Source organism: Chrysoperla carnea, chromosome 2, assembly GCF_905475395.1.
Source record: "Chrysoperla carnea chromosome 2, inChrCarn1.1, whole genome shotgun sequence".
Lineage (NCBI taxonomy): Eukaryota > Metazoa > Arthropoda > Insecta > Neuroptera > Chrysopidae > Chrysoperla > Chrysoperla carnea.
The window spans coordinates 84,717,113-84,740,898 of NC_058338.1; the positions used below are offsets into that span (position 1 = coordinate 84,717,113).

The window sequence follows — 23,786 nt, forward strand, 5'->3', positions numbered from 1 at the left end:
TTTTATTTGAAAAATTTTTATTCGAAACATAGTCTTTACACCTATATACGACCAAATCATAATAAAACAATTACTGGTAGTTAATATTAGAAAATAACTTTTTTTATTTGCACACACGCTTACTTATACAAAATTAATAAATTACAATTAATTAAGGGAATGACGTACCATAATATACAAATTTATTAAAAACCAGACAATTGTTTCAAAATAAATCGTAATAAATTAAAATAACATCCACCTTAAAAAATAAAGATGGATATCATAACAATCTCATTATCTAGGAGGGGGAAAAGGGGAGACATACTGTTTGGGGGGAGTTTTATCATATTGATTAGAAAATAGTATAAAACGATTTTACAATTATCACATAATCTTCCATCAGCAAAACGACGATGAACCAATTAAATAAATTAAGTATGATCGATGGTTGACAAATAGTACAGATCCCCAATACGCATGCTGATGCAAGATTATTAATTTATTCGTAAACAAATTATAATCCGTACGAAATTCAGTCTGTTTTTTATACGATTAATGACAGTCAATGTCATTAAATAAAAAAAATTATGTCTATTTTGTTTTAGAACTAAAATTCACTTTTTCACAATTCATCTTTTAAGTCTTCGTCGTCATCGCTACCGCCGGATGGGGGTGGTGGACCACCTGAACTTTGATATAATTTTGCAATAATTGGTTGTACAACATCTTCTAATTCTTTCTTTTGTCGTTTGAATTCTTCAACTTCTGCTTCTTGATTTTCTTCTAACCATTTGATTTTTTCATCAATAGCTTCTTCCATTTTAGTTTTTTCATCGCCGGATACTTTTGAGCCAAGTTTTTCCTTGTCGCCTAATTGATTCTTTATTGAGTATGCATAGCTTTCTAATTCATTACGTGCTTCAACCTTTTCCTTCAATTTTTTGTCATCATCAGCGAATTTCTCGGCATCTTTAATCATCCGTTCAATATCTTCAGGTGTGAGACGATTTTGATCGTTTGTAATTACAATCTTTTCACGGTTACCAGTTCCTTTATCTTCAGCTGATACTTGAAGGATACCATTGGCATCAATTTCGAATGTGACTTCAATTTGTGGGATACCACGTGGAGCTGGTGGAATTCCAGTTAAATCGAATTTACCTAATAAGTGATTATCTTTGGTCATTGGACGTTCTCCTTCGTATACTTGAATCGTGACAGTGTGTTGATTATCTGATGCGGTGGAGAAGATTTGTGATTTCTTTGTTGGGATGACTGTGTTACGTGGAATCAATTTTGTCATTACACCACCGACAGTTTCAATACCCATAGTAAGTGGATTGACGTCCAATAATACAATAGCATCTGTATCTTGTTCACCAGAGAGTACACCAGCTTGTACAGCGGCACCATAAGCAACAGCTTCATCGGGGTTAATACCTCGTGATGGTTCTTTACCATTGAAGAATTCTTTAACTAATTGTTGAACTTTTGGAATACGAGTTGAACCTCCAACAAGGACAATTTCATCAACATCTTTTTTGTTCATGTCTGCATCTTCTAATACTTTTTGGACTGGTTTCATTGTAGATTTGAAAAGATCCTGAAATGAAAATTATGCAATTTAGTATTTTTTAAGTAAATATGTTTTTTGTTAGGCAATATGACTACAAGTAGTGAACCAATAAATAAAAAACTGTAGAAATTCTCAAGTAAGCTTTTTCTCAAAAAGTTACTCTATTTTAAAAGAAGAGATTTAATTATAAAAGAAAATAATTACCATATTTAATTCTTCGAATTTGGCTCTGGTTAAAGTTTCTGAGAAGTCATCACCTTCGAAGAATGATTCAATTTCAATACGGACTTGATGGCTGGCAGAGAGTGCACGTTTAGCTTTTTCAACTTCACGACGTAATTTTTGTACAGCTCGGTTGTCTTTACGGATATCTTTACCCTTCTTCTTCTTGTACAATTTAATGAAATGATCCATAACACGTTGATCGAAATCTTCACCACCCAAATGTGTGTCACCATTTGTAGAAACTACTTCGAATACACCGTTATCAATTGTTAAGAGTGACACATCGAAAGTACCACCACCCAAATCAAATACAAGAACATTTTTCTCTCCATCTTTCTTATCCAAACCGTAAGCGATAGCGGCAGCAGTTGGTTCATTGATAATACGCATAACAACTAAACCAGAAATGGTACCAGCATCCTTGGTTGCTTGACGTTGTGCATCATTGAAATAAGCAGGTACGGTGACTACAGCATGAGTAACTTTTTTACCCAAATATGCTTCAGCAGTTTCCTTCATTTTACCAAGAACCATAGCGGAAATTTCCTCAGGTGCAAATGTTTTGTCACCTTGGGAGGTTGATACTGTTATATGTGGTTTTGAATTCTTTTCAACTACTCTGAATGGGAAGAATTTGACATCATGTTGAACGGTTGTGTCACTCCATTCACGACCAATTAAACGTTTGGCATCAAAAACGGTGTTTTCTGGATTTGTGGTAAGTTGATTTTTTGCGGCGTCACCAATTAATCGCTCACCGTCTGGTGTGAATGCAACATATGATGGTGTGATACGATTACCTTGGTCGTTGGCAATAATTTCCACTCGGCCATTTTTGTAAACTCCCACACTATAAAAAATAAATTTTTATTATTAGATTCTTTCTCAAGTGGTTTCTTTTCTCAATTGATTTTTCAACTAGAAAACTCTCAAGAAACGTTTACTCGCTAGTGATAACATTTATAACATTGATTATTCATATACACGTTGCTCGTATAACCTTTACCAGAAATTAGTGACGTAGTCAATTTAGGAATTTTGTATAATTTGAAAGAATTTTAAAAAAAATTTTGACTGAAACGTAACTAGTAAGTTATCGAGTAAACTAGTAACGCCCATTAAAGCAGATGGGGATTTTAAATGACACGTAAAGAAATTTTTGATTTAGAGTCCGGCTTTTCAAAATATTTATATAAATATGATACTTACCAAGAATATGTTGTTCCTAAATCGATACCAACAACTGTTCCCACATCTTTATCCTTTTCTTTCTTCTCTTCTTTTGCAGCACTAAATGCCGCAAGGCATAATAGTCCCAACACTAAGCACAACTTCATAATTCTTTATTTAATTTCTGAAATAAAATAAAATAAATTATTTAATTTGTTGAGATTCTTTAAGATAAATGAAACAATAGAAGAATTGATCATAAAAATCAACTTGGTAAATTGACCTCACATTTCGCATACGTGTCCTATCGAATGGTCTAGAAGAATCTTATGCCAACACATTAAAATATCAATTTTACACCAAACCAAAATAATATTAATTTTCTTATTATTTTAATATAATTTGTATAAGATTTTAATAATTATTAATTAAACTATTTATGAATCACTATGGTTTTGGATTTTAGAAAAAAATGAACGATTTGTTTTTCGTAAAAAAATAAAATAAAAATTTAATAATACCGCAAAATAATTAAAAATATATTATTACCTTCTCAAATATTAATTGTTTTTCGATTTTCACACTATTTAAAAATTATTCGATTAATATTTTCTTGGACGCACTCACTTTGCTAGAATTCTTTATTTCAAATGCGGCTTACAGAAAGTTGACTGAACTAAAAAATCGAATTGCTTTTAATATTAATCTTTCAATTTGTCGTGTAGTAATATGATTGGTTGATTTTGTTACTATACGCAATATGATTGGTTGAAATTTTAATAGTTGGCAAATGATTACAGGACCACGTCAGTGACGTAAAATCTGTACCGCGATTATTAAAAGTGTGAAGTTGTAATCAACAGAAATTGTTTATTATTTGTATTTATTTTTAATAAATATATCAATTTTGTAAATTATCTTATTAGTAATTTATAAATAAAATATTTCTAGAAATTTCTTTGAGTAATGTTTCTCGAATATTGTGCAATATTTCTTGAATATATATTGTTTTCACGTACAAAAATATGTTTTTATTTTTACCGTTATTGATTGAAATTGTGTCAAATTTTTTTCTTGTACATGAATTACCTACGCACTAATGCGCAAGGTAGTTTTTTCAATTACTTAAGTGCCTAAGATACAAGATAAATATAATTTACATGCATATTATGCACTTGGAAAACGCGAGACTTTTGGGTCTTCATTGTCAAAGCGTTTTAAACAAGGAAAATTTAGGGTACTTCTATAATTTAGAAATTTGTTTTTTTTTTTAACAATTACTCGTTCTTCCAGTAGAAATTATAGAATAGAAAAAAAATATATTTTAGGTATTTCCAATTCTTCTCTGTCGGATTTTTCTTTACAAAATTCCTAATTCAAAAACTAAAAAATTAAGGTAATAAAAAAATAAAATCATCGAAATCCCGCTGGAGGGTCAGAACTTAGTGCACCTAGTTATATTTGTTGTTTCTTTTATACCTACATGTGTAACTTTGTTTTTCGAAATTGATTTGATACCTTAATAGGTTTAAAATCTTCAAAATTTTGCGCTTATCTTAAAATTTTGTATAAGGGAGTTCATTTGAGATTCGCATATGAAAGTAACTTGAGGTTTTTAGTTGTCTAGTTTGTATAAATAACAGTTATTTTATGAATCTTCACAATAATGTTCAATTATGAATAGAATTGTTACTTAAAACTAAAAAATTTTAATACTTGATTCATTATTCAGAAAAGTTATTTGTAAAGAGTGATCGCAAACGGCAAGGGGCGACGGTTAGATTCACGACTACTAAAAAAGGGTCTATTCATATTATAAAATTTGCTACGGGCCCCGCGCAAACTGGAACATTCATTATATTTTTTGTAACATTTTTACACCATTCTCAAAAAATCTAGAACATTCTATTTTATGCTTGAAAATTCTAAATCATCTTTGAATGTTGTAGAACGTTTTTTAACGCTTTCGAATATATTCTACAACATTCTCAAACATTTCAAATATTTCTTGAAAATTTTTTTAATTAGAAACAACGCCTGCCTTCCGTCGTGCAAATTCTTTTATTATCGAGGGGGAGGGGATGATGACTTTCTAAGCTTCCCAACCGTGAATGTGTGACAATGAGGATAATAGAGTAAAACTGAGGACTCGTACCCTTTCCTTTTTCAACCCTCGACGCAAAAACGGGGGTGTTGTTTGCTTGAAAGGTAATAATTTAATGGAAAGTGTTGTTATAGCTATGTTTCAAGAAAATCGGTTCAGTTTGGAAAAAGCTACAAAGAGCTTATTTAATATAAGAAATATGACGTGTCCTAAAAAGAATTTTTAATAAGCTGTTTACTACAAAAAATTTATGATATTAGGCCTGGGGTTATAAAGATAAAAACGTTAAAAAAATTCAACTGTAATAATATAAATTACTGTAGAGTTTGGACCATCAAAAATATGACAATTTAAAATTAGTTCATAAGAGCAACAAAATTTGCTGATTCAATGTTATACGTCCACGTTACATTCAAATGTGGGTCAAATTTTTTAATTCATTTTTATTTATTTTTTTTATATTACATGTTATTTTATGAATCATTCGGAAATTTTATTTTATAAAAATCGAAAGAAGGTATTTTAGCTTTGTAAAAACCTTTATAAATTTTTATACAGTTGAAAAAAAACTCTAAAAAAGTCACAAACAATTTTTTGTTTCCGCAATTAATAAAACTCAGTATAGAGAGTAATTTTAACCCAAAAAATCGGATTCATTTGACGGTTTAAGGCGTAGTTTTTGAGAATTCGGCCCAAAATATCACAAGAAGACCGATTTCAGAGTATATTTTTAAACCGATTTACCTAATGTTAAATGGAAATTTTTGAAATTCAATCACACCTCTTTGAAAAAATAAAATCAGACACACAGGACAGAAGAAATATTACCATCTTATAAATTATTTCCCTGTTTTCCCTGGGTACCCGATATCTTTCTTATTCCTTTATCAAATTCCATGATTTACCCGTCATTTTCAAGCTTATCGTGCTAGCTAATGACGAACAATAGACTCACGGTCTAAAATACCGCATAAGAAAAATAGGCTAGAGAAATAATATTAAGATATAATTTTGTTCCTTATGTAATTTATATATCATATCTATAATAAAATTGACCATAAACAAAATACAGTAAATTTCTCTATAGCCTGTTTCTAGCCATGGGTACCGCACTGCATTGGGACTGCACTAAGCCAATGAAGCACTAGAGCACAGATGAGAAGGATGGTGGGGCTCTTGACAGGACACTACCGGTTAAACTATCATCTTCATAACTTGGGGATCTCTAATGATCCCACTTGTAGAGCCTGTATGGAGGACGACGAAATCCCCATACATGTTATTTGCACCTGCAGAAATCTGTAGGTTGTCAGATTTAGAATGTTCGGGTCCGAAACCTTGGATGCATAAATCCTGTGAGAGATCCCGACGGAGAAGCTGTAGGCTTTCCGCGTGGCGTCTAGATAAGTGTGTTTGTAGTCCGGTGCTAGGGACCCACTTGTGGTATCCCTCTTTTTGTTATTTTTACTATTAAACCAGCGTAACGATTTGGTAATATCTAGTACTAAATAAAAAGAAATATCTAAAAAATAGTAGCTGTATAAGAATAATTATAAAATTGTTTATTATTTATTTTCATAAAATCTACAAAAAGAAAATTTTAAAAATAAAAAGTATATAATTTGTGGAATACCAAGAAACATTATAAGCGATTTGTTTGTAAAATCTATATACGTTGGGATATAATAAATTGGTGATTTTTATTTGGCAACTGATTTTTAATTTTTTTTTAAATTTAAATTTGCGCAACATACTTCTTACAGTCTAGTTATTATGATGTAAAGTGATCGCGCTCGCTGATCACAAATTTTATCGTTATATAGTTTTGAACAATTTTTTTTTTATTCTTATCCTAAAAAGGAAATTACATTTGAACTAAAATATTTACAAAAATGTCGTTTAAAATAATAGGTTGGTAGAATTACGCATGTTTAACGGGAGTTATTAAACTGAAATGCGTTAACTTCGAAATTTTTTTTATAACAAAAGAATTATTTGTAAAAATCGTTTAATTAAATAAACATAATCAATATTTTAAATTGTTTCGTAAACTTGGCGTCCATACATGGACAGAAATATGAACACCATTATTTACATGCACGAAATGAGCGCTGCTCAAATATTAAGTTTTCGTAACGACATTTAAGTAAAATAATAATTTATATTAAATTTTCTTAATTAATATATTAGAATATGCTTTTATTGGACATTTTATAACTTTTTTTTTATAGATATTTTATGAAATTATTTGTTTAATATTGAGATCTGAAAAATATTATTTATATCTATAAATATTAAAAAGAAATAATTTTGTTTTTTAGCAAATTTCCATAATTAAAAATTTGTAATAAAAATTATAAATTCAAATAGCTATAATTTGAAAACAAAAAAAGAAATCAAATGAAATATATAAGATTTGATTTTTATTATTAAGGTATTTCTATCGGATTGATAGAGAACGCAATATCTTAGAAAGAGAAAAAACTAGTGAAATAAATAGAGTTGTAATTATTGAAATAGAATAGAAGATTGAATCGATCGATTTCATTTTTTTTATCATGGATAAAGAGAAAATTTTATGTTCTTTCAAATGATATATCACAAAGTAGGAAATGTCATTCAAAATTTCACAATTGTGATTAGTGGGGAAAGAATGCAACCTAAAACTTTTTGAACTTTCTCGTCGATACCTAAATCGACGTGTTTTCACTCAAAACAATAATCACATTTCAAGGTCACAGGTCAAGAGTTATTAAGGGTGGATCTTTCCTATCCTATCTTTTACAAGTTCAATATCGATAACTTTGAAAATTTATAACAGTTAAGAGAGAGGCTTATACAATTTTTGTACAACTTTATGTCGTTGAAACTAGATACGTTTGCAAAATTTCGTGCAAAACAACTTTAGGTCGCATGTCGTTAGAAATACCTTAATCAAGTAGCGGATAAAAGTAATTGAAAGCCGCTGCTGTTAATTTTCGTTTATAACTTTTACTGGCTTATTTACAATAATGCGTTAAAAATTTACTAAGGACAATTAAAAAGAGACGTCTGTGTTTTTATTATGAATTAAGATTTTCATTAATTGGATACAAAAATAATATAATACGCATTTATTTTGAAAATTTGAATTATTATTGCCATTGAAATATTTATTACTGATGAAGTTATGTTTTCATGTAGCGATATAATTTTGTCACTTATTTCATTCTATTTTCTAGACCTGTTAAAATATAATTTCTGATGTTAAGGCTTCCTATAGTTTTTTTTATAAATTAGAAGTACACGAAAGTAAATAATAACGAAGATGAAATTTTTTTTAATCTATTAGCATAATATGAAATAATTTAAAATTATTTACTTTAAGATTATACTAACTTGAAGAGCTTGCTTCAAGTTAGCTCTTTGTACGATTGAAATTGTAATGCATTGCATTAAGACAAATAGTTTTCACACAAATTTTGAAATTATTTTATTTATTTCAAGAACGTGGCCACCTAATTTATATTTTGTCTCTTTAATAAAATGTTCGTCTAACGATAAATTTTTTTTTTATCTATCATAATATATTAGAAATCAGGACTTATAATAAAGAAAACTAAACTCCTGAATTTGTTTCGTAATGACTTAAAATGTTGTATGAATGCAACTAAAAAGTTTTACTATTATATACTTCACTTCCTTTGCTCCCATTTATTCCCACTTTTGTTCACAACTTCAAGGGTTTTAATTTTTGGTGCGGAACCCTGTTTTTTTGAAAATAAAATACGGTCCATGTTACTTGCTGATTATGTAGTTTTTCTTTAAATGAAATAATTTTTAAAATCGACACAGTAATTTTTGAGTTTCTCCATTACAGACAAAAAAAATCAAATCTTTTCTATTTATATAATTAGTACAGATGAAAATGATCAACTGGGTGATCTGATAAAAATAACAATATTATCGGATACCAAGATACGGATACCAAGTGTCAATCAAATCTGTCACATTTTCTAAAAGTAATGCCTTTCCTTAGAATATGTTTATCATAGTTTTGAGAAATTTATGGCATGTAGTACTGAAGCCTATCTTGATTTTAGAATTTTCTATTTAAGATTTTAATTTAAATCGCTGAGGTATTTTATAGAGTTTTGCTTTCAAGTTGACAAAATATTGCGAGTTTATTAAAAATTGCATACATGCAACTAACAAAGTATCCTCGATATCAGCTCTTTGAGGATAGAAGTAACGTATTCAGGAGTTGAAAGTCACGATCCGTGTCAATCTCAAATAAAGATAAAATTTTTCTATCACAGATTAAGGGCTTATTTATTCTTGAGTTTAGGAAAGAAAAACGCATGCAAATTAACTTCCAATTTATTGTTATATAAAATGTTTTATTTAATATTTTACTTCAATTTCAAAATCTAAAAGAAGAAAAAACACATTTATTTCAAAGCTGACATAAGTTATGTTAAAGCACTCTTTTAATGCCTAAAATTAATCTGCATCTAGCTAAAACCATCTTTCGAATTCTAAAAACATAAGATGTAATATAATCTCTATATCCTACAAAATGTTTGTACTTTTCACGTTGGCGGCCACATATTTGAAATAATCGAATATATTTTCCAATAATTAAACAAACAAATCGCATTCATATTATGCAATTAAAAAATATCATGAAAATTTTTGTGAGTAATAAAATAAAAAACATTCTTTTTTTTAAATAGATTTCCCCGCTAATTTCCTATAAACATTAGCGTACGTAAAGTGTAAATCTAATTTTTTAAATTGTTAAAAGAGAAACTAAAATCTAACATTCCAAAATTATTAGTATAATAATAATAATAATTAATTAATAATAATAACAATAAGAATTAAATGTGAACATTCATAATTGTTAAATCTTATAATTTAAAACATTATATTTTTTTGAGTAATTAATTTTTTTTTTTTAAATTTTTAATTTGTAATATTTGTCAATAATTACCATGTACTTGTTTTTTTATATATTTTTTAATAATTATATAATATTTTTGCGAATTGATACTCATTATCATTAAAATGTCTGAAAACATTCATGCAATACTTGTTTTAACAGATATTTTTGAATGGGTCTGATGGATCCAAGTGATACTTGATCCAACATTGCGGTTTAAACATAACTTATCACGAGCTCCACAAATTTGGCAGACGGAACCAGTTGCTGATCACCAAAATGAGAATTGGATACACCAAAGTCATACACATCCACCTGGTAACAAAAACAAACAAAAAGAGGCATGCCCAAATTGTGGAACCATACTGACCGTTCCACATATAATGGTGTAACGAAGAGTCGTGAGTCTGTCTAATGATATCAAAATAATATTCAATAATCAAAAACAATGCCTTCGAGCCATCTCTCTTATTAAAAGTGTAAAATTTATTAAATAAGATTTAATCAATTAATGTTTGGTAAATAGTAGTCATTAATGACCTCGACGTTAAAAAGCGATTTAAAATAAATAAATAATCAATCACCACAAGCTGAATGTGATTATTAGGAGAAGAGAGTAATCTTTGAATTCAGTGCCGTGGATCTCGCTAGAAGATATCAGATTGCCCCTCAAAAGCTTAAATTATCTAACAAAACCCACACCGAAATTAGCCTTTAAATTCTTAAACGTTCAATGCGTATCCCAAATATTTTTCCAATAAATTATCCCTTAAAAACCGTGATAACATGGAAATAGAAGATTCTGACATAACGATCTTATATATATATATATATATATATATATATATATATATATATATATATATATATATATATATATATATATATATATATATATATATATATATCATATATCTCCAGAAACGGATATGTTTCATAGTCGAGGACTTTCTTTCACGCCATATTTAGAGTCCGGAAGATATTTTTTCATCCAGAACAGTCAGAATTCATAATTTCACAGTAATATTGAGTGAAATCCATTTATTCCTAATTTATCAAGTAATTGTTTTCAAACTTTTCGATGATACTGGTTATCTAATCACAAATACTCGCGTCCTTTTTTCCAAAATAAAAATACAAAATAAAATTCAAAATATATATATTTTATAAATCATTTTTTTAAATGATGATACTATTATTATTATTACTACGATAATAAGAGATGAAGTTAATTGCATGTATTATAATAATAGTACTTCTCTCTTTTTTCTTTAAATAGTAAAATCTATTATTATTTGTTGTTTTTTTATTTTTTTTTTTTAATTAATAAACGAAATGCAACTTTGTATATGCCTGAGTGTTCCTATTTTAGATAAAAATATTTTGAGAAACTTTATTGGTGACGACTAAATTTATATGAAAGCCTTATATTAATTTGTTTGTCAATTTCGATATTTAATTTTCAAGACAGTTTTTTTCTTCTAAGTTTGACCCCTAAATCAAATAGTTTGATCGTTTTTTTTTAATAATTCTTTTACCACAGCAGGCGTATAATTATGATAAATGTACAACTCGTTTTTCTTATTTTCCTGTTCATTGTGTTCATTGTAAGTTTGCATCTCTTCTGACCTTAATTATCTTGCTTATAGCTCAAAGCTGGTGAAATCAGTACACTTCAGTAATGCATCACGTTTTGTACGATAAATAAAGACCGCTTCAAAATTTAAAGACGCAGTGCTAATAATCATAAAAATATTTATATTGATAAAAGAAATTGGTTTCAAGTCATATAAGAAAAACCACGAACGCGTTGAAGTTAACCCACAAAAGTTAAGGGGATGTCCATTATTAATTTCAATATTCGTGGTTTGTTCCATCGTGAATTTGTTACGGAAGTACAGACGATAAATAAAGATATTTGATATTTGAAAAGTCGTGTATTTTGTAGGTCGAAAATGTACCTTCGAATAAAGCAGCGATTATTTATTCGATCAGTAAGGTCGAAAAAGCAACAAACACTATCGATCAAATATCGCATTCGCCAAAATTTGATGATGCTTGTCTTCTTTTTGTTCTCATAACTAAAATTAGTACCCATTTTCTAAAATTCACAAATATTCTTTACAAAGTTAAAATATGTAAATTTTTGACTTTGTAAAGAATGTTTGTAATGTGTCGTATGAATAAATTTAGCTACTGGCAATGATTCACGAAGATAAACGTATCCAAAAAAAATTTTAACTGAGTGTGAACGTCTTTTGTAACTTTAAACGCGTTTTTCTCAAAACAGCATTTTCAAAGTCGATGAGCAGGATTACAAATTTTTACACAATCTTTTTAGATATGTTCCCCAGGTGTTTATCGAAGGAAAAAGATTTCAGAAAATTATTCCGATATTTTAGACCACTTTGAAGTTGGAAATTTTTGGAAGCCGTCATTCTGTCAAAAATTATAATTTTGACTATTCCTTCGATTAATACCTGTATTCATCTATCATCTAAAGAAATTTTCTGGATTTTTTCATTTTGGATAATCCAAACCAGAGATATATAGGAGCAGTACCATATCAAATTTTGAAATCGGACAACGGGATCTTAAAATTAAAGAAATTTCTTTATGTATACATTTTTTATATTTATGTAAAATAAATGGTCTTCCCAAAAAAGCTAATAAAAAACGGATTTTTTTGCGTTCACAACTGGATATAACCTCTTAATTATATTTTTTAAATAAAATTTCTTGATATACAGTTTTATATCGAATATCGTGGTATTTATTTCAATAACTATGCCTCAACAAAAATTCATGCTTGCACGAATGTTTTTAAATGATAAATCCTTCGAACTTTTATCTAATATGTGCTATAGTTTTGGAAGGCAATAGTTGATTAATATTAATCACCCTCGCAAGATCTTCAAAAAAACAGCTGAAAACATTTCTTAGTCTGATTAAGTCTAACATATAAATTTAATCGTGACCAGTATGCATGTTATTATTTTAAATTCTAAATATGAGCTGAACGTTTACATTATTATGTATTACTGAGACACCATTGAATAACCGTACGCATTTATTACTTTATAGGTTCTATTTTCTTAAAAATTTGTTATTGTAATTGTTAATGTTACGATCACAGTCAAAGCTCATATGTTTACCACAAACATATTTATACGAGCACTGTATTTTATAATAACACTACCTAAAAGTAAAGTGAACGACATCTTCAAATGGATGTTAAAATGAAGACAATAATATATTGGAAGTATTTCCATGTTTTTTGTCACTTTCGTTTACGATAATGAATGGATTGTGAAAGCGGTGGCGGTGGATAACTGCCACTTTGTAACGGTGAACGATGTAATGCCGATGTGGAGGGCATTGATGAAGACGACGAAGATGGTAAAGATGCATCCCCGCTACCATTCCACCAATGAATAGCATGTGGTAATGGTAGGGGCATTGATGAATATAGCGAATTCACCATTCTTTGTTGTGGCACAATTTGTGGTCGATACGAAACGTACATAGTAGAATGATGAGTATTATTATGATGATTATGATGAAACGTTCCAGCACCCATCGTGGGTTGAACACTTGTATTATGTGGTAATTGTTGTTGTGTAGGATATTGTGTTTGTTGTTGTTGTTGTTGATGATGGAGTTGGTGTTGTTGTGGGGGCTGCCCATTTGATGGCCCCCACATTCGTTGCTAGCAACGTTGTGTATTCCAATGATTCATATATTCGTTGTATGTAACAGACACTTTTTCACTTTGATAACGTGTTAATTTAATACTACGACGCATATCATTTGAAATTGCTGCTTTGTAACCGCCTTTACGTAACAGAGAATCAATTGTTTGAATTTGATCCCAACCTAAAAAAAATTTTTAAATTAATTATTGTAGAAGTATAATTTTTCCAAATAGTGCATTTGAGTTTTATACATATATGAGTAATTACTAACAGTCCCGATACTCTTCAGCGTATGATAAATACTTTTCTAGAAATTATTTTGGAGGTCTGGTATGGGCAGGCGTAGCATATTAGTCAATTCAGAACCGTGGGAAATTTCTGAGGTTGTTCTCAAGTTTGCACCAAACAATTTTTTTACTCTACGATAATTTAATTTTCATAGCCGGAGACTTCTCTTTAAGGGGAATAGGAAAATTTTTAATTACGTGGCAATGTTGAACGACATCTTGATAATTGCAACTTTTAAGTTATCGAATAACTGACATCTCGATATTTTAAGTGTCGGACAAAATGATTTTTTATTTAAATTGCCATTTTTAGCTGAAGAATTGCTAGAGGTGTATTTATCAATGCCTTTATATGCTGATAAGCACGGGAACTAAATAGACCGTGGGATACCACGAATTTCTTTAAATGATACTTGCAGCTTTGTGAGTGGCTTCCTTTTGACGAGTCTACTAAACTTTTCTCTACGATTTTTTTCAAAAAGTTTGCGTTTAAAATGAGCATGAGATGGCGTTATTGTTCTGAAAAAACGCTGCAGGGAATTTTTCGGACACTATGACCACTTGATAACATTAACAATTGTTAAACAATAAAATATTTTGTCCGACAAAAATACTGCACCGATGAGCTTGTATAACACCTCGAACATGCCGTACTTAAGTATTTTTGTTTTTGAATACGTACATGGTTCACTTTTGCTAAATTTTTATTATAATTATTAATGTTATCAAGTGGTCATAATGTCCGACAAATTCCCTGCTGCTTTTTTTCAAAACACTCAAATATGACGTCATAATGCTCATTTAAAAACGCAACCTTTTCGAAAAAAATCGTAGAGGAAAGTTTGGTAGACTTGTCAAGAGGAAGCCACTTACGAAGTTTCAAGTATGTCTTCATCATTTAAAAAAATGTGGACCGTGGTGTCCCACGGTCTAATAAGTAATAATTTTCTGAAAGGAATATGTACCAAATTATTACATTAAAATTATCAAAAGTTTTGGATATATTGATAAAAACTCGAAAGCACTTACAAATTAACGAAATAGAACTAAAAATAGAATAATATAATCGCGTTACCAAAATTTATGTTAGGGAAATTGAAATAATTACACAACTATTTATATTTTTTTATAATAGTATCTATTCTTTGATATTTTTTTTTAAACCGGTAATTTAAAATATATTTCAAAATGCAAAACGAAAATCATTCGATATAAATTAATTAATTTTGACTTTTCATTAAAACTGTTGAATGATCTAATTAATGCATAAAAAAAGATATTTTAATATTTACAACTTTTTGAATTTTTTTTCTTAAAATTAATTTTTAAATATTTGGTTTATACAAACAATACACATACAGCTTCTTGACACTAAAATTTCTGCCTGTTAAATAAGGTTTCAGTAAAATTTTTAGAGTAATCTAAACAGTTAATAATTCGAAATTATAGGTAATTTTGGCCTAACAAATACAAAAATTCAATCTATTTGATTGTTGAATGAGTACGTTTTTGAAATATCGTTGTTCCGGAGAAATGGGATTCGGTGGAAATTTTTTTCTTTTTTTTTTTTGAATTTCTCGAATAATTAGGATTCAAAAATCACGAAAATCCATTTCATTTAATATTAGACAAACCGTTTCTAAGATATATGCTGAAATCGATCCAAGAAATCTCTTTCCTTATGTAATTTTGGGCGATATCTCAAAATCTACTCATTCAAAACATCAAATGAATCCTATTTTTGCAGTTAGTTTAATAAACCATTTTTTGAATTGATGACATTTTCTAAAACTTTTACTGGTAAATTGAACTACATAAATATAAATAATAATACAATAATATCTCATCTTGGATGATTATTTTTACCATTGTGTTTCGGGATACGGCTCGAATCCAATTTTTTTTACTCCGCTTTGCGTTGCTATCTTAAAACTGTACAATTTTGGAAATTAAAATTTCTCACACCCATTGCCAAATAAGTGAAATGATATTTTCATGCATAGTTGAAATTTTTCAAAATATGAATTAAAATAACAATTTTTTTTGTATAATCTAAAAATTTTTAAGGACCCTGTGTTAATAATAAACGAACGGTTGAAACATTCATGATAATAAATTATACTTACATTTGTATTCATTATGAAGGTCGTAATGTTAATTTTTTATTTTGAAGAATTAATTTTTTTTTTAATATTTTAATTACGATGCAAAATTTTCACAATTATAAGAATTATTACTTTGAGGGAAACACTTTAATCACTTATTTAATTTTGATAAATAATTTTAAACGCGTAAAAATTTTTGTATTTTCAATTTAGAGGTTATTTCAAAAATTTATTCTTGTTTATGTAGGATCTAATTTTGATAAAATGTGAATTAATAAGGGAATAAAATTTTTAATGAAAAATAAAATAAAAAATATTATGTAAAATTTATGGTAAAATTTTTTTCTTAAAATTATCTTTTCCTCGTCATTATTTTGGACTTCCAGAGAAATAATTATTAGACAATTTGTTAGATTATTACTTAAAACCTTTAGAGATTCGCTTATAAGCATTTTTAACATAAAAAAATTTCCCAAAAAATATTTGCGATTACAGTTTCCAACAATATTAAAAGCAGAGGGTAAGTTCAGCTTAGTTTCCAGGATATTATTCATTTCATGTTAAATTATCAAAGGTCATTAATGAGAACTCGGGATATTTGAAATCAAATTTAAATAAATAAATCACTTTAAAACTAGTCGGTGGAAATTAAAAACAAAACCACTTAAATCAAAGTTTCCACCTTAATAAATTATTGAAAAAAAAAATCCGCTGTACTTGACTAATTAACGGTGTATGAGCACCAGTAGTGTGGACACAAATTTAAAATATATATATTTTCAATTTTGATGGTGAATCAATTATAACTTGGTAATATAAGACGAAAAGTAAGAATAAAATTTTTCTCTTACCTATAATATTTTTCAAAATATCGAAAATAGAAAATTTTGATTAATTATTATTCAGCTTTCGATATTTCGAAAACCAAGGCAGATATCGAAAAATTTTATTCTTATTTTTCGTCTAAATTCATGAAGTTATAATAAAATTCATCATGAGATTTGAAAATAAGGTACAAATAATTTCAACTCTAAATTTAAAATTGCCTTCCTTAGTGCTCGTACTGCATTAAAAATTAAGCCCCTCTGGTACTTTTTCAGTAAATGGTAAATAATTGGTTTTCAGGCATGGTCAACCCGAGGATCATTTAATGAACGCAATTACGCCATCAACCCAAAAAAAACAAACTGGCCCTTGCTAATTCCACCCCCAATAGAGGTATGGACAACCCGCGGTTCAGTGAATGAAAGAAATCACAGGGTTAGCAAAAAAGCCAAAAACCCGCAGACCTGTGCTAATTCGACCCCATTAAAGGCAAGGCCAACCCGCGGACTACCTCATATTTTTAATTAACTTAACCCATTTATTCATTTTTAGGATCGTAAAAATTAATTTGTATTGGCAATGAAAATTTAAATTTCCGCAACCCGATTAGTGATCTATATACTTTTTTTTTCTTCCTGACGTAAGAAAAGTCGTTAAACTGAACTTGTAACTTTTTTTCATTGCGAATCTATTGAGTCTTTGTTCTCTTTGTTTAATCTTTCAAAAAGTTTACGTTTCACTTTCTCTAATTAGCACACTTTTGAGATGTTGAATAAGTTATTGATTGTTTATTTTATATTCAAAAATAAAATAGCCAATGTTTTAAAAAAAACATTTTACCATAACATAAATAATAAGAAATTTATATAACCTTGTTCAGGTGCAACTTCAGGCAAGTATGTAGCAGTCCTTTTGTTCCCTTTTTCGTTGTAGAATTCAATACGAATTCCATGTGTACCCACTTCCCAATCTAAATAATCTGAAGCATCTTCAAAATGTCTTAAAATAGACACAGATACACTAAGTTTGGAAAATTCATCTCTTGTAATGGGACTAAAACGAGAGTCTTTAAAGGCACTAGTGATTGCATATTCACGTAGACCCGACTGCAAATTCATAGCATTAAATGTACCAATACAACCACGTAACCGTCGTCCTTTACCAATTTCCCATGTTACAAACAATGGACTGTAAAAAAAAATATACATATGATCTATAAATAAACTTTTTCAACTAACAAAGAACATTGATTGATCATATAAAAATTAACCTCAATTAGTTAATTATAAAAACGATTAATTAGTAAATTTTTTGATTCAATCAAGTAATTATTTGGAATATGTGAAAAAATTTATGAACAAAGAATAGTTGAAATACTTACTAGGCATCATTACAAAAGCTAGGAGTTTTTGGTGGGTCAAGGCTATGTAGTTGACAATATAGGACATCAAAACAGAAAAAACACATTTCTGGTAATGCAACCATCCCATTTTTGTGACCATTTATCATTGTAGAGACACCATTATGGGCTGATGGAACACTTGTAGAATTGTTTAATTTTTGCTTTTTCGTTCCACAACAACTTGCAGCCATTATTATTCTCTCTCACTTTCTTTGTATCAGTTGAATTCACTCTTTTGACTATATCGTGATATCGTGGTATTCACCTAGCAACGATGACGTATTATGACGATTATTCATTTTCACTGCGCTGAAATGGTGCGTGTTATATTTTAATGTCAAAATCAGCTGACTTAACATTGGTTTTGTGTGTTCATTATTAAAATACCATTCAATATTTTATTCAAGCAATACAATGGAAAGGAGGTCAAATCTATTCTTCTATCTATGTGGTAGTTGGTAGATAACCATCCTCGTCTACTCACCCATTTCCTCATCAATTAAACTAAACATTTAAAATAGAGATAGTATCTCATTTTAGAATCACTCTTTTTTATGTATTTAAAATATAAACCTACAATGAGTTTCAATATTGTTGATGAGCAAGTTGTATAAAATCAATTATTCATGAAGGATGGCTGCCGCCTCTGCAGATATGATCGGAAGGTTGCCGAAACCATATGATTTCTTCCGATTCACGATTTCTTCTCCCTAAAGTAGAATATTTTTATAACATGTATTTCTGAAATATATAAGATGTATCGTTTATATCATCTAACAAATTAATGTGAGATTGCTTGCATTGAAATAAGAAATAAATTAATAGCAAATTTAAAGTTTACGCTTCAAGATTTTTAAATGCGAAATATACGAAGAAGGTTTCGAAAAAAATTAAAATTTTTAATACTCAAATATCTAGGTTTTATTAAATTATCTTTATGTATTTGAAATAAATTTTAAATTCATTCCTAAATCCAGATTATTTTTTTAACATAAAATTTACACCTAATTAGCGCTCTCGTGGGTAAACAGTGATGTTTACAAAAAAATGTTTTGAACAAAAGTTGTTTATTTTTTTATAAGGAACATTTTTTACATTTAAACTTTTGTTCTATCTCTAACGGTTTAGAAGATAGGTCCTGCGGACCCTAAATCCAATTGCCCTATATGGCTCATTTGCGAACTCGACCTCACTTTTTACGACCTGAGTACGCTCTAAAAATTTCATCTTGATATCTCTTTTCGTTTTTGAGTTATCGTGTTGACAGACAGGCGGACAGACAACCGGAAATGGATTAATTAGGTGGTTCTATGAACACCTATACCAAAATTTTTTTCGTAGCATCATTATTTTTAAGCGTTACAAACTTGGGACTAAACTTAATATACTATGTATATTTCATATATACATGGTATAAAAACAATCTGGCCAACTTGGTTGGGGATAGCAATACCATAGCCATAAACAATATTTTTATGTTTTATTTCATTTTAGCTTCAAGTTGCATACCTACATCGAAAAAAATTCATTATACATGAATTGAGAATTTTTTAAAAGGTAGGAAAGGGTAAATGTCCAGTTCTGTCTACTCTCCTGGGATTTAGAGCCTAAGAAATAGAATAGAAAAGAAATCAAAGCAAAAAGGTTCATTCTAAAGCAACCTTTTTTCATAAACTTGTAAGATTTCAGTATATACAGGGTTATTAACTGTTATTTATAACCTAAAAAATAAAAGAGGAACCTCTAAAAAGTTTGGGAATAATAAATTATAAATAATCTTACCTTGCTGTGTAAACCAAAATAGTCTAGTTTAAGATTTTTAATCTCTTCTCTTTTTTTTTCTTGAAAATCGTACAAAGTTTCGAAGTTTTCAAAATTAATTATTCTTTTTACAGTTCCTCTGTTGCCCGCTTATTTTTGAAATTTCCATCCTTTGTAATTTACGCATTTTTTTCTATAATTATTTATGTTTTTCAATCGATCGATTTTCAAAAACGATCGAAGCGAAAACAAACTTTTGAAAACTTGTCTATTATATATTTCAATAATTATCTCTATGATTTTAAAGTACAGATCATGAAGGTTATAAAGAAGGAGAACGATCGCTACGTGTTAAAGCATTAGCGCGCCTGTCCCTGAAAATTTGTAGAATTTATAGTTCATTTTTCAGCCACCAGCCGCGCTGTCATCAAGAAGTAGTATCTGCGAAGTTAGCTGTTTATGAGTACAAGTAGATGAAGTTAGTTGCATAATGTACAAATTGATATATCATTTCAAATTAGCGCACAACAGCCCGCTTTTATTGATACTACTTAGCGGTCGCAGTGCCTCACTTATTTTATCCATATTTCGGGGACAATATTTTCTATAGCGATCGTTCTCCTTCTTATAGCCTTCATGGTACAGATGGTAACATAGAGAAGATTGTAAGCCTAAGCTTATATAAAAAATAAAATAGATGGCACTTGTAATCTTCACTAACTTCACCTTTGTCAGAAATATGCGCGTAAATGTCTCGCACAAAATTCAAATCTGTGCATACTTAAAACGGGGAGCAAAAATTAGAGATAGGATAGAAATAAAATTGTTGTTTTTATGTCAAACATATTGGAGTCTACTTCAATCTTGTCAATGAAATTGGATGTTGTCGACGCTATTGCATTATGCCCCAAGTCTTTCTTATCTTAAGAAATTTGAAGTGCGTGATCGTGTGTGAATTTGAGATATTCATCATTGAATAATTTTTTGATTAACAATAGACTTAGACTTACTGAAGACAAATTTATAAAATAAACTTATTTCAATTGGCTGAGTAATTAAAACATTTTTGAAGCTGTCTGACTAGAATGTTTACGAGAAAAGTTAAAAAATTAAATAAGAAAATGAATGTTTTTAGAGATCATTCTTGGGTGAGATTTTAGTCCGTAGGTAGCATATTAACACAGTATTGAAAATAATATGAAACAATGAAATAATTATTTATTGAGATTTCAAATAATTTATATATTAATATAATAAATTACAATTCTTTTTAAACATAATTATAGAGCGTGTTTAATTTAACAATTAAATATTAAATAAATTAAAACGATTGATTAAAAAAATATTATAATTAAATAATTTTTTTTATTTTTTACAGTTTGATAAAGTTCTTAAATATTTAATTCTTATTTATAACATTTTATATAATTTATGTAAATGGGTCTTTAATTTTAAAAGCAAGTTTTAAAGCAATTCGTGATAAATTGAAAACTTTTAAGAATTACATATTTTGCTTCGAAAAGTGTTGACATACAATCTTATAAAAACTGTTATTATTTATGAAGTGATTTTATTTTGATGTTAAAAAAATTTCAAAATATTTTGTGCTACCAAAAAACTCCTCATTTAAATTGATTTTAAAAAAATTTTTGTTTATCAAAATCTGATGTGTAAAATTGACAAAAAAGTTATAAAATTGAATTTAAAACAAAGCTATTTAATATTGAGTTTAAAATCTGAAATAATATGTATATTTAAGAATTATTTAATTGATTTATAGAGATTGAGTCATATGTAAAATTCACCAGAAAAAAATTATTTGTAGGTAATATCTAGAACGAAAACCTTTTTTTTCAATAAGTTTTCAATAAACTTTGTTTGTGTGATAAATTGAACAAAAATTTATAATGAATTTGTTTACAATTTGACACATTTAATTGTTGTTGAACTTAAAAATTGTTCAAAATTGAACATTTAAGTATTTTGGTGAAACTTTTAAAAGTTAAAACAGTTAAAAATTAGCCCAGTATGTGACGGCATTAGCGTATTGGAGACTACTCGGATGCTTCGAACATAATGACCACGAAGTATAGATACAAGGAGCCGAACGGTATAGGATTTTCTATGGTATTCATGTACACAATAATAAACCCAAATCATAATTCTCTGTCGCTGGCTGCTCAAGAATTCAGGACGTACCTATCAGGACTGTTCTCTAAATTGAGACCATTCGTTCAACCAAAGATAGAATACAGTATTCTTTATTCTTTATTCTTTAGCTAAACATTACATTCGGGCTCCTTGTATCTATCCTTCGTGATAATGACCATAAATAATAACTACCATATTGTCAAATAACAATTTTTATTTTTGGTTCGTTTCTTGGCTTCTCGTCTAATTTATACAAGTCGGATAGTACAGCATCAAATGATTCAAATAATTTTCTACACACTAATCGCTTCTCATACAGCACTAAAATTTTTTATTTAAAATACTATATTCAAATATTTTATGTCTTTATTTTTAATATAAAATTCTACCTTAAATTTTAAGACTTTTAATATCTTTATAAATATATTGATCCCTTGACATGTATAATATTTAATAATGTAGTCTTTTTTAAGAGTATTTATTATATAAATAATACATATTGGCTTTCAAATTATAACAGATTATTTTGTCTGGTTGTGAGCAGTATTTGTAATGTTTATTTACGAATTTACGATCAATATTTAGGTATAGGTTGTCATAAAGTTTTAATTAATATATGTTCTAATTATTTAAATAAAAATTTTGGGTTTCCGTATGACGGGACTTTCAGTGTTACCGGCTCTTGGACTATAAAGTATCGACAACTTAAATCAACTAAAATCATATTTATTTACAGTGAATAAAATGGATGAATATTCGTGTCTCAGGTTCGAGTCTTAGGAGATTCGTTAATGTGTAGTCTAATTTATATGTAGATACGAGGTCTGTGGGATATTGGCACTATCAAAGAGGATAGGATGGAGGAGTCCAGTAGTATACGAGTTTTGACGCCTCTATCGAGTAAGACTTTCAATCTTAATAGTTTATATTACCCCCGAAAACTAGTCAAACTTAATTGTCGCTACTCGCTCCTGCAAATGCCGACAATCTTAATAGCTGATCGCCACAGACTCCAGATGGCACTTACAATTATATTTCTTTTGGTTTTTTAGACCAGTAAACTTTATGACAAACCTGATAAATAAATTAATTTTTAGTTCATAATGAAAAAATTCTTATTTTAACAGTAAATTTTTTACATCAAAACAGGTGACAGTTAAATTTTATTTCAGGGAATTCATGATTTAAGGCTAGAGAATGCAATTATTATATAAAATTATATAATTTCTTGTAAATTTGATCTATATATTAGCCGTTTAACATTGACATTTTTGAAAATTTCATATATTATATTTATCATAGAATTGTTGTTTATTGCTATATTTATAATTCATAGTTAATTTATTGCTAATTAAATTTAGATTTATATTAGAGTTAAAATTGATTGGATTTATGCGATGAAGCTTCCAATCAAATAATTTATTACATACTCGAGATATGCGTAGTTTTAATACGCTGATAGGGATAAAATTAAGATGAACCAATTTTAATAAAGTTTAAATATGTCATTAGGCGTGGTTTAATTTGTTAATTGTACTTAATATTATTGGTTTATCTTCTTAATTCAATACGCCTAAAT

General features: G+C 28.5%; 3 protein-coding genes across 4 annotated transcripts; all 3 read right to left on the reverse strand.

Moving 5' to 3' along the window:
- On the reverse strand, positions 1-7,632 carry LOC123291926 (endoplasmic reticulum chaperone BiP). 2 transcript variants are annotated; one of them, XM_044872388.1, is made up of 4 exons: positions 7,581-7,632; positions 2,993-3,095; positions 1,763-2,633; positions 1-1,585 (listed from the first exon to the last, which is right to left on the reverse strand). In XM_044872388.1, exons 1-4 carry the CDS (start codon positions 7,615-7,617, stop codon positions 605-607), a joined length of 1,992 nt encoding a protein of 663 aa, XP_044728323.1. In that variant the 5' UTR covers positions 7,618-7,632; the 3' UTR covers positions 1-604. The 2 variants fall into 2 exon arrangements, with proteins under 2 accessions (XP_044728323.1, XP_044728322.1); XM_044872387.1 differs by lacking the exon at positions 7,581-7,632 and adding an exon at positions 3,503-3,655 and having other exon boundaries at positions 2,993-3,137.
- Positions 7,633-13,261: 5,629 nt separating this feature from the next.
- LOC123293000 (ell-associated factor Eaf-like) lies at positions 13,262-13,684 on the reverse strand. Its single transcript, XM_044873715.1, has one exon. The coding sequence runs from the start codon at positions 13,682-13,684 to the stop codon at positions 13,262-13,264; it is 423 nt and encodes a 140-aa protein (XP_044729650.1).
- On the reverse strand, positions 13,679-18,575 carry LOC123293348 (AMME syndrome candidate gene 1 protein homolog). Its single transcript, XM_044874136.1, has 3 exons — positions 18,275-18,575; positions 17,765-18,081; positions 13,679-13,857 (listed from the first exon to the last, which is right to left on the reverse strand). Exons 1-3 carry the CDS (start codon positions 18,484-18,486, stop codon positions 13,691-13,693), a joined length of 696 nt encoding a protein of 231 aa, XP_044730071.1. The 5' UTR covers positions 18,487-18,575; the 3' UTR covers positions 13,679-13,690.
- Positions 18,576-23,786: the final 5,211 nt, after the last annotated feature.

What these genes read in the sequence shown, in the direction of transcription:
- LOC123293348 (XM_044874136.1), bottom strand. Translation starts at nt 18,486, where the DNA reads ATGGCTGCAAGTTGTTGTGGAACGAAAAAGCAAAAATTAAACAATTCT. An exon ending in AGCTTTTGTAATGATGCCTA is followed by an intron (nt 18,082 to 18,274) that starts GTAAGTATTTCA and finishes TTTTTTTTACAG; the next exon opens with TCCATTGTTTGTAACATGGG. An exon ending in TGAAGTTGCACCTGAACAAG is followed by an intron (nt 13,858 to 17,764) that starts GTTATATAAATT and finishes AATTTTTTTTAG; the next exon opens with GTTGGGATCAAATTCAAACA.
- LOC123291926 (XM_044872388.1), bottom strand. Translation starts at nt 7,617, where the DNA reads ATGATAAAAAAAATGAAATCGATCGATTCAATCTTCT. An exon ending in ATCGATCGATTCAATCTTCT is followed by an intron (nt 3,096 to 7,580) that starts ATTCTATTTCAA and finishes TAGTGTTGGGAC; the next exon opens with TATTATGCCTTGCGGCATTT. An exon ending in AATTCGAAGAATTAAATATG is followed by an intron (nt 1,586 to 1,762) that starts GTAATTATTTTC and finishes TTTTCATTTCAG; the next exon opens with GATCTTTTCAAATCTACAAT.
- LOC123293000 (XM_044873715.1), bottom strand. Translation starts at nt 13,684, where the DNA reads ATGTGGGGGCCATCAAATGGGCAGCCCCCACAACAACACCAACTCCAT.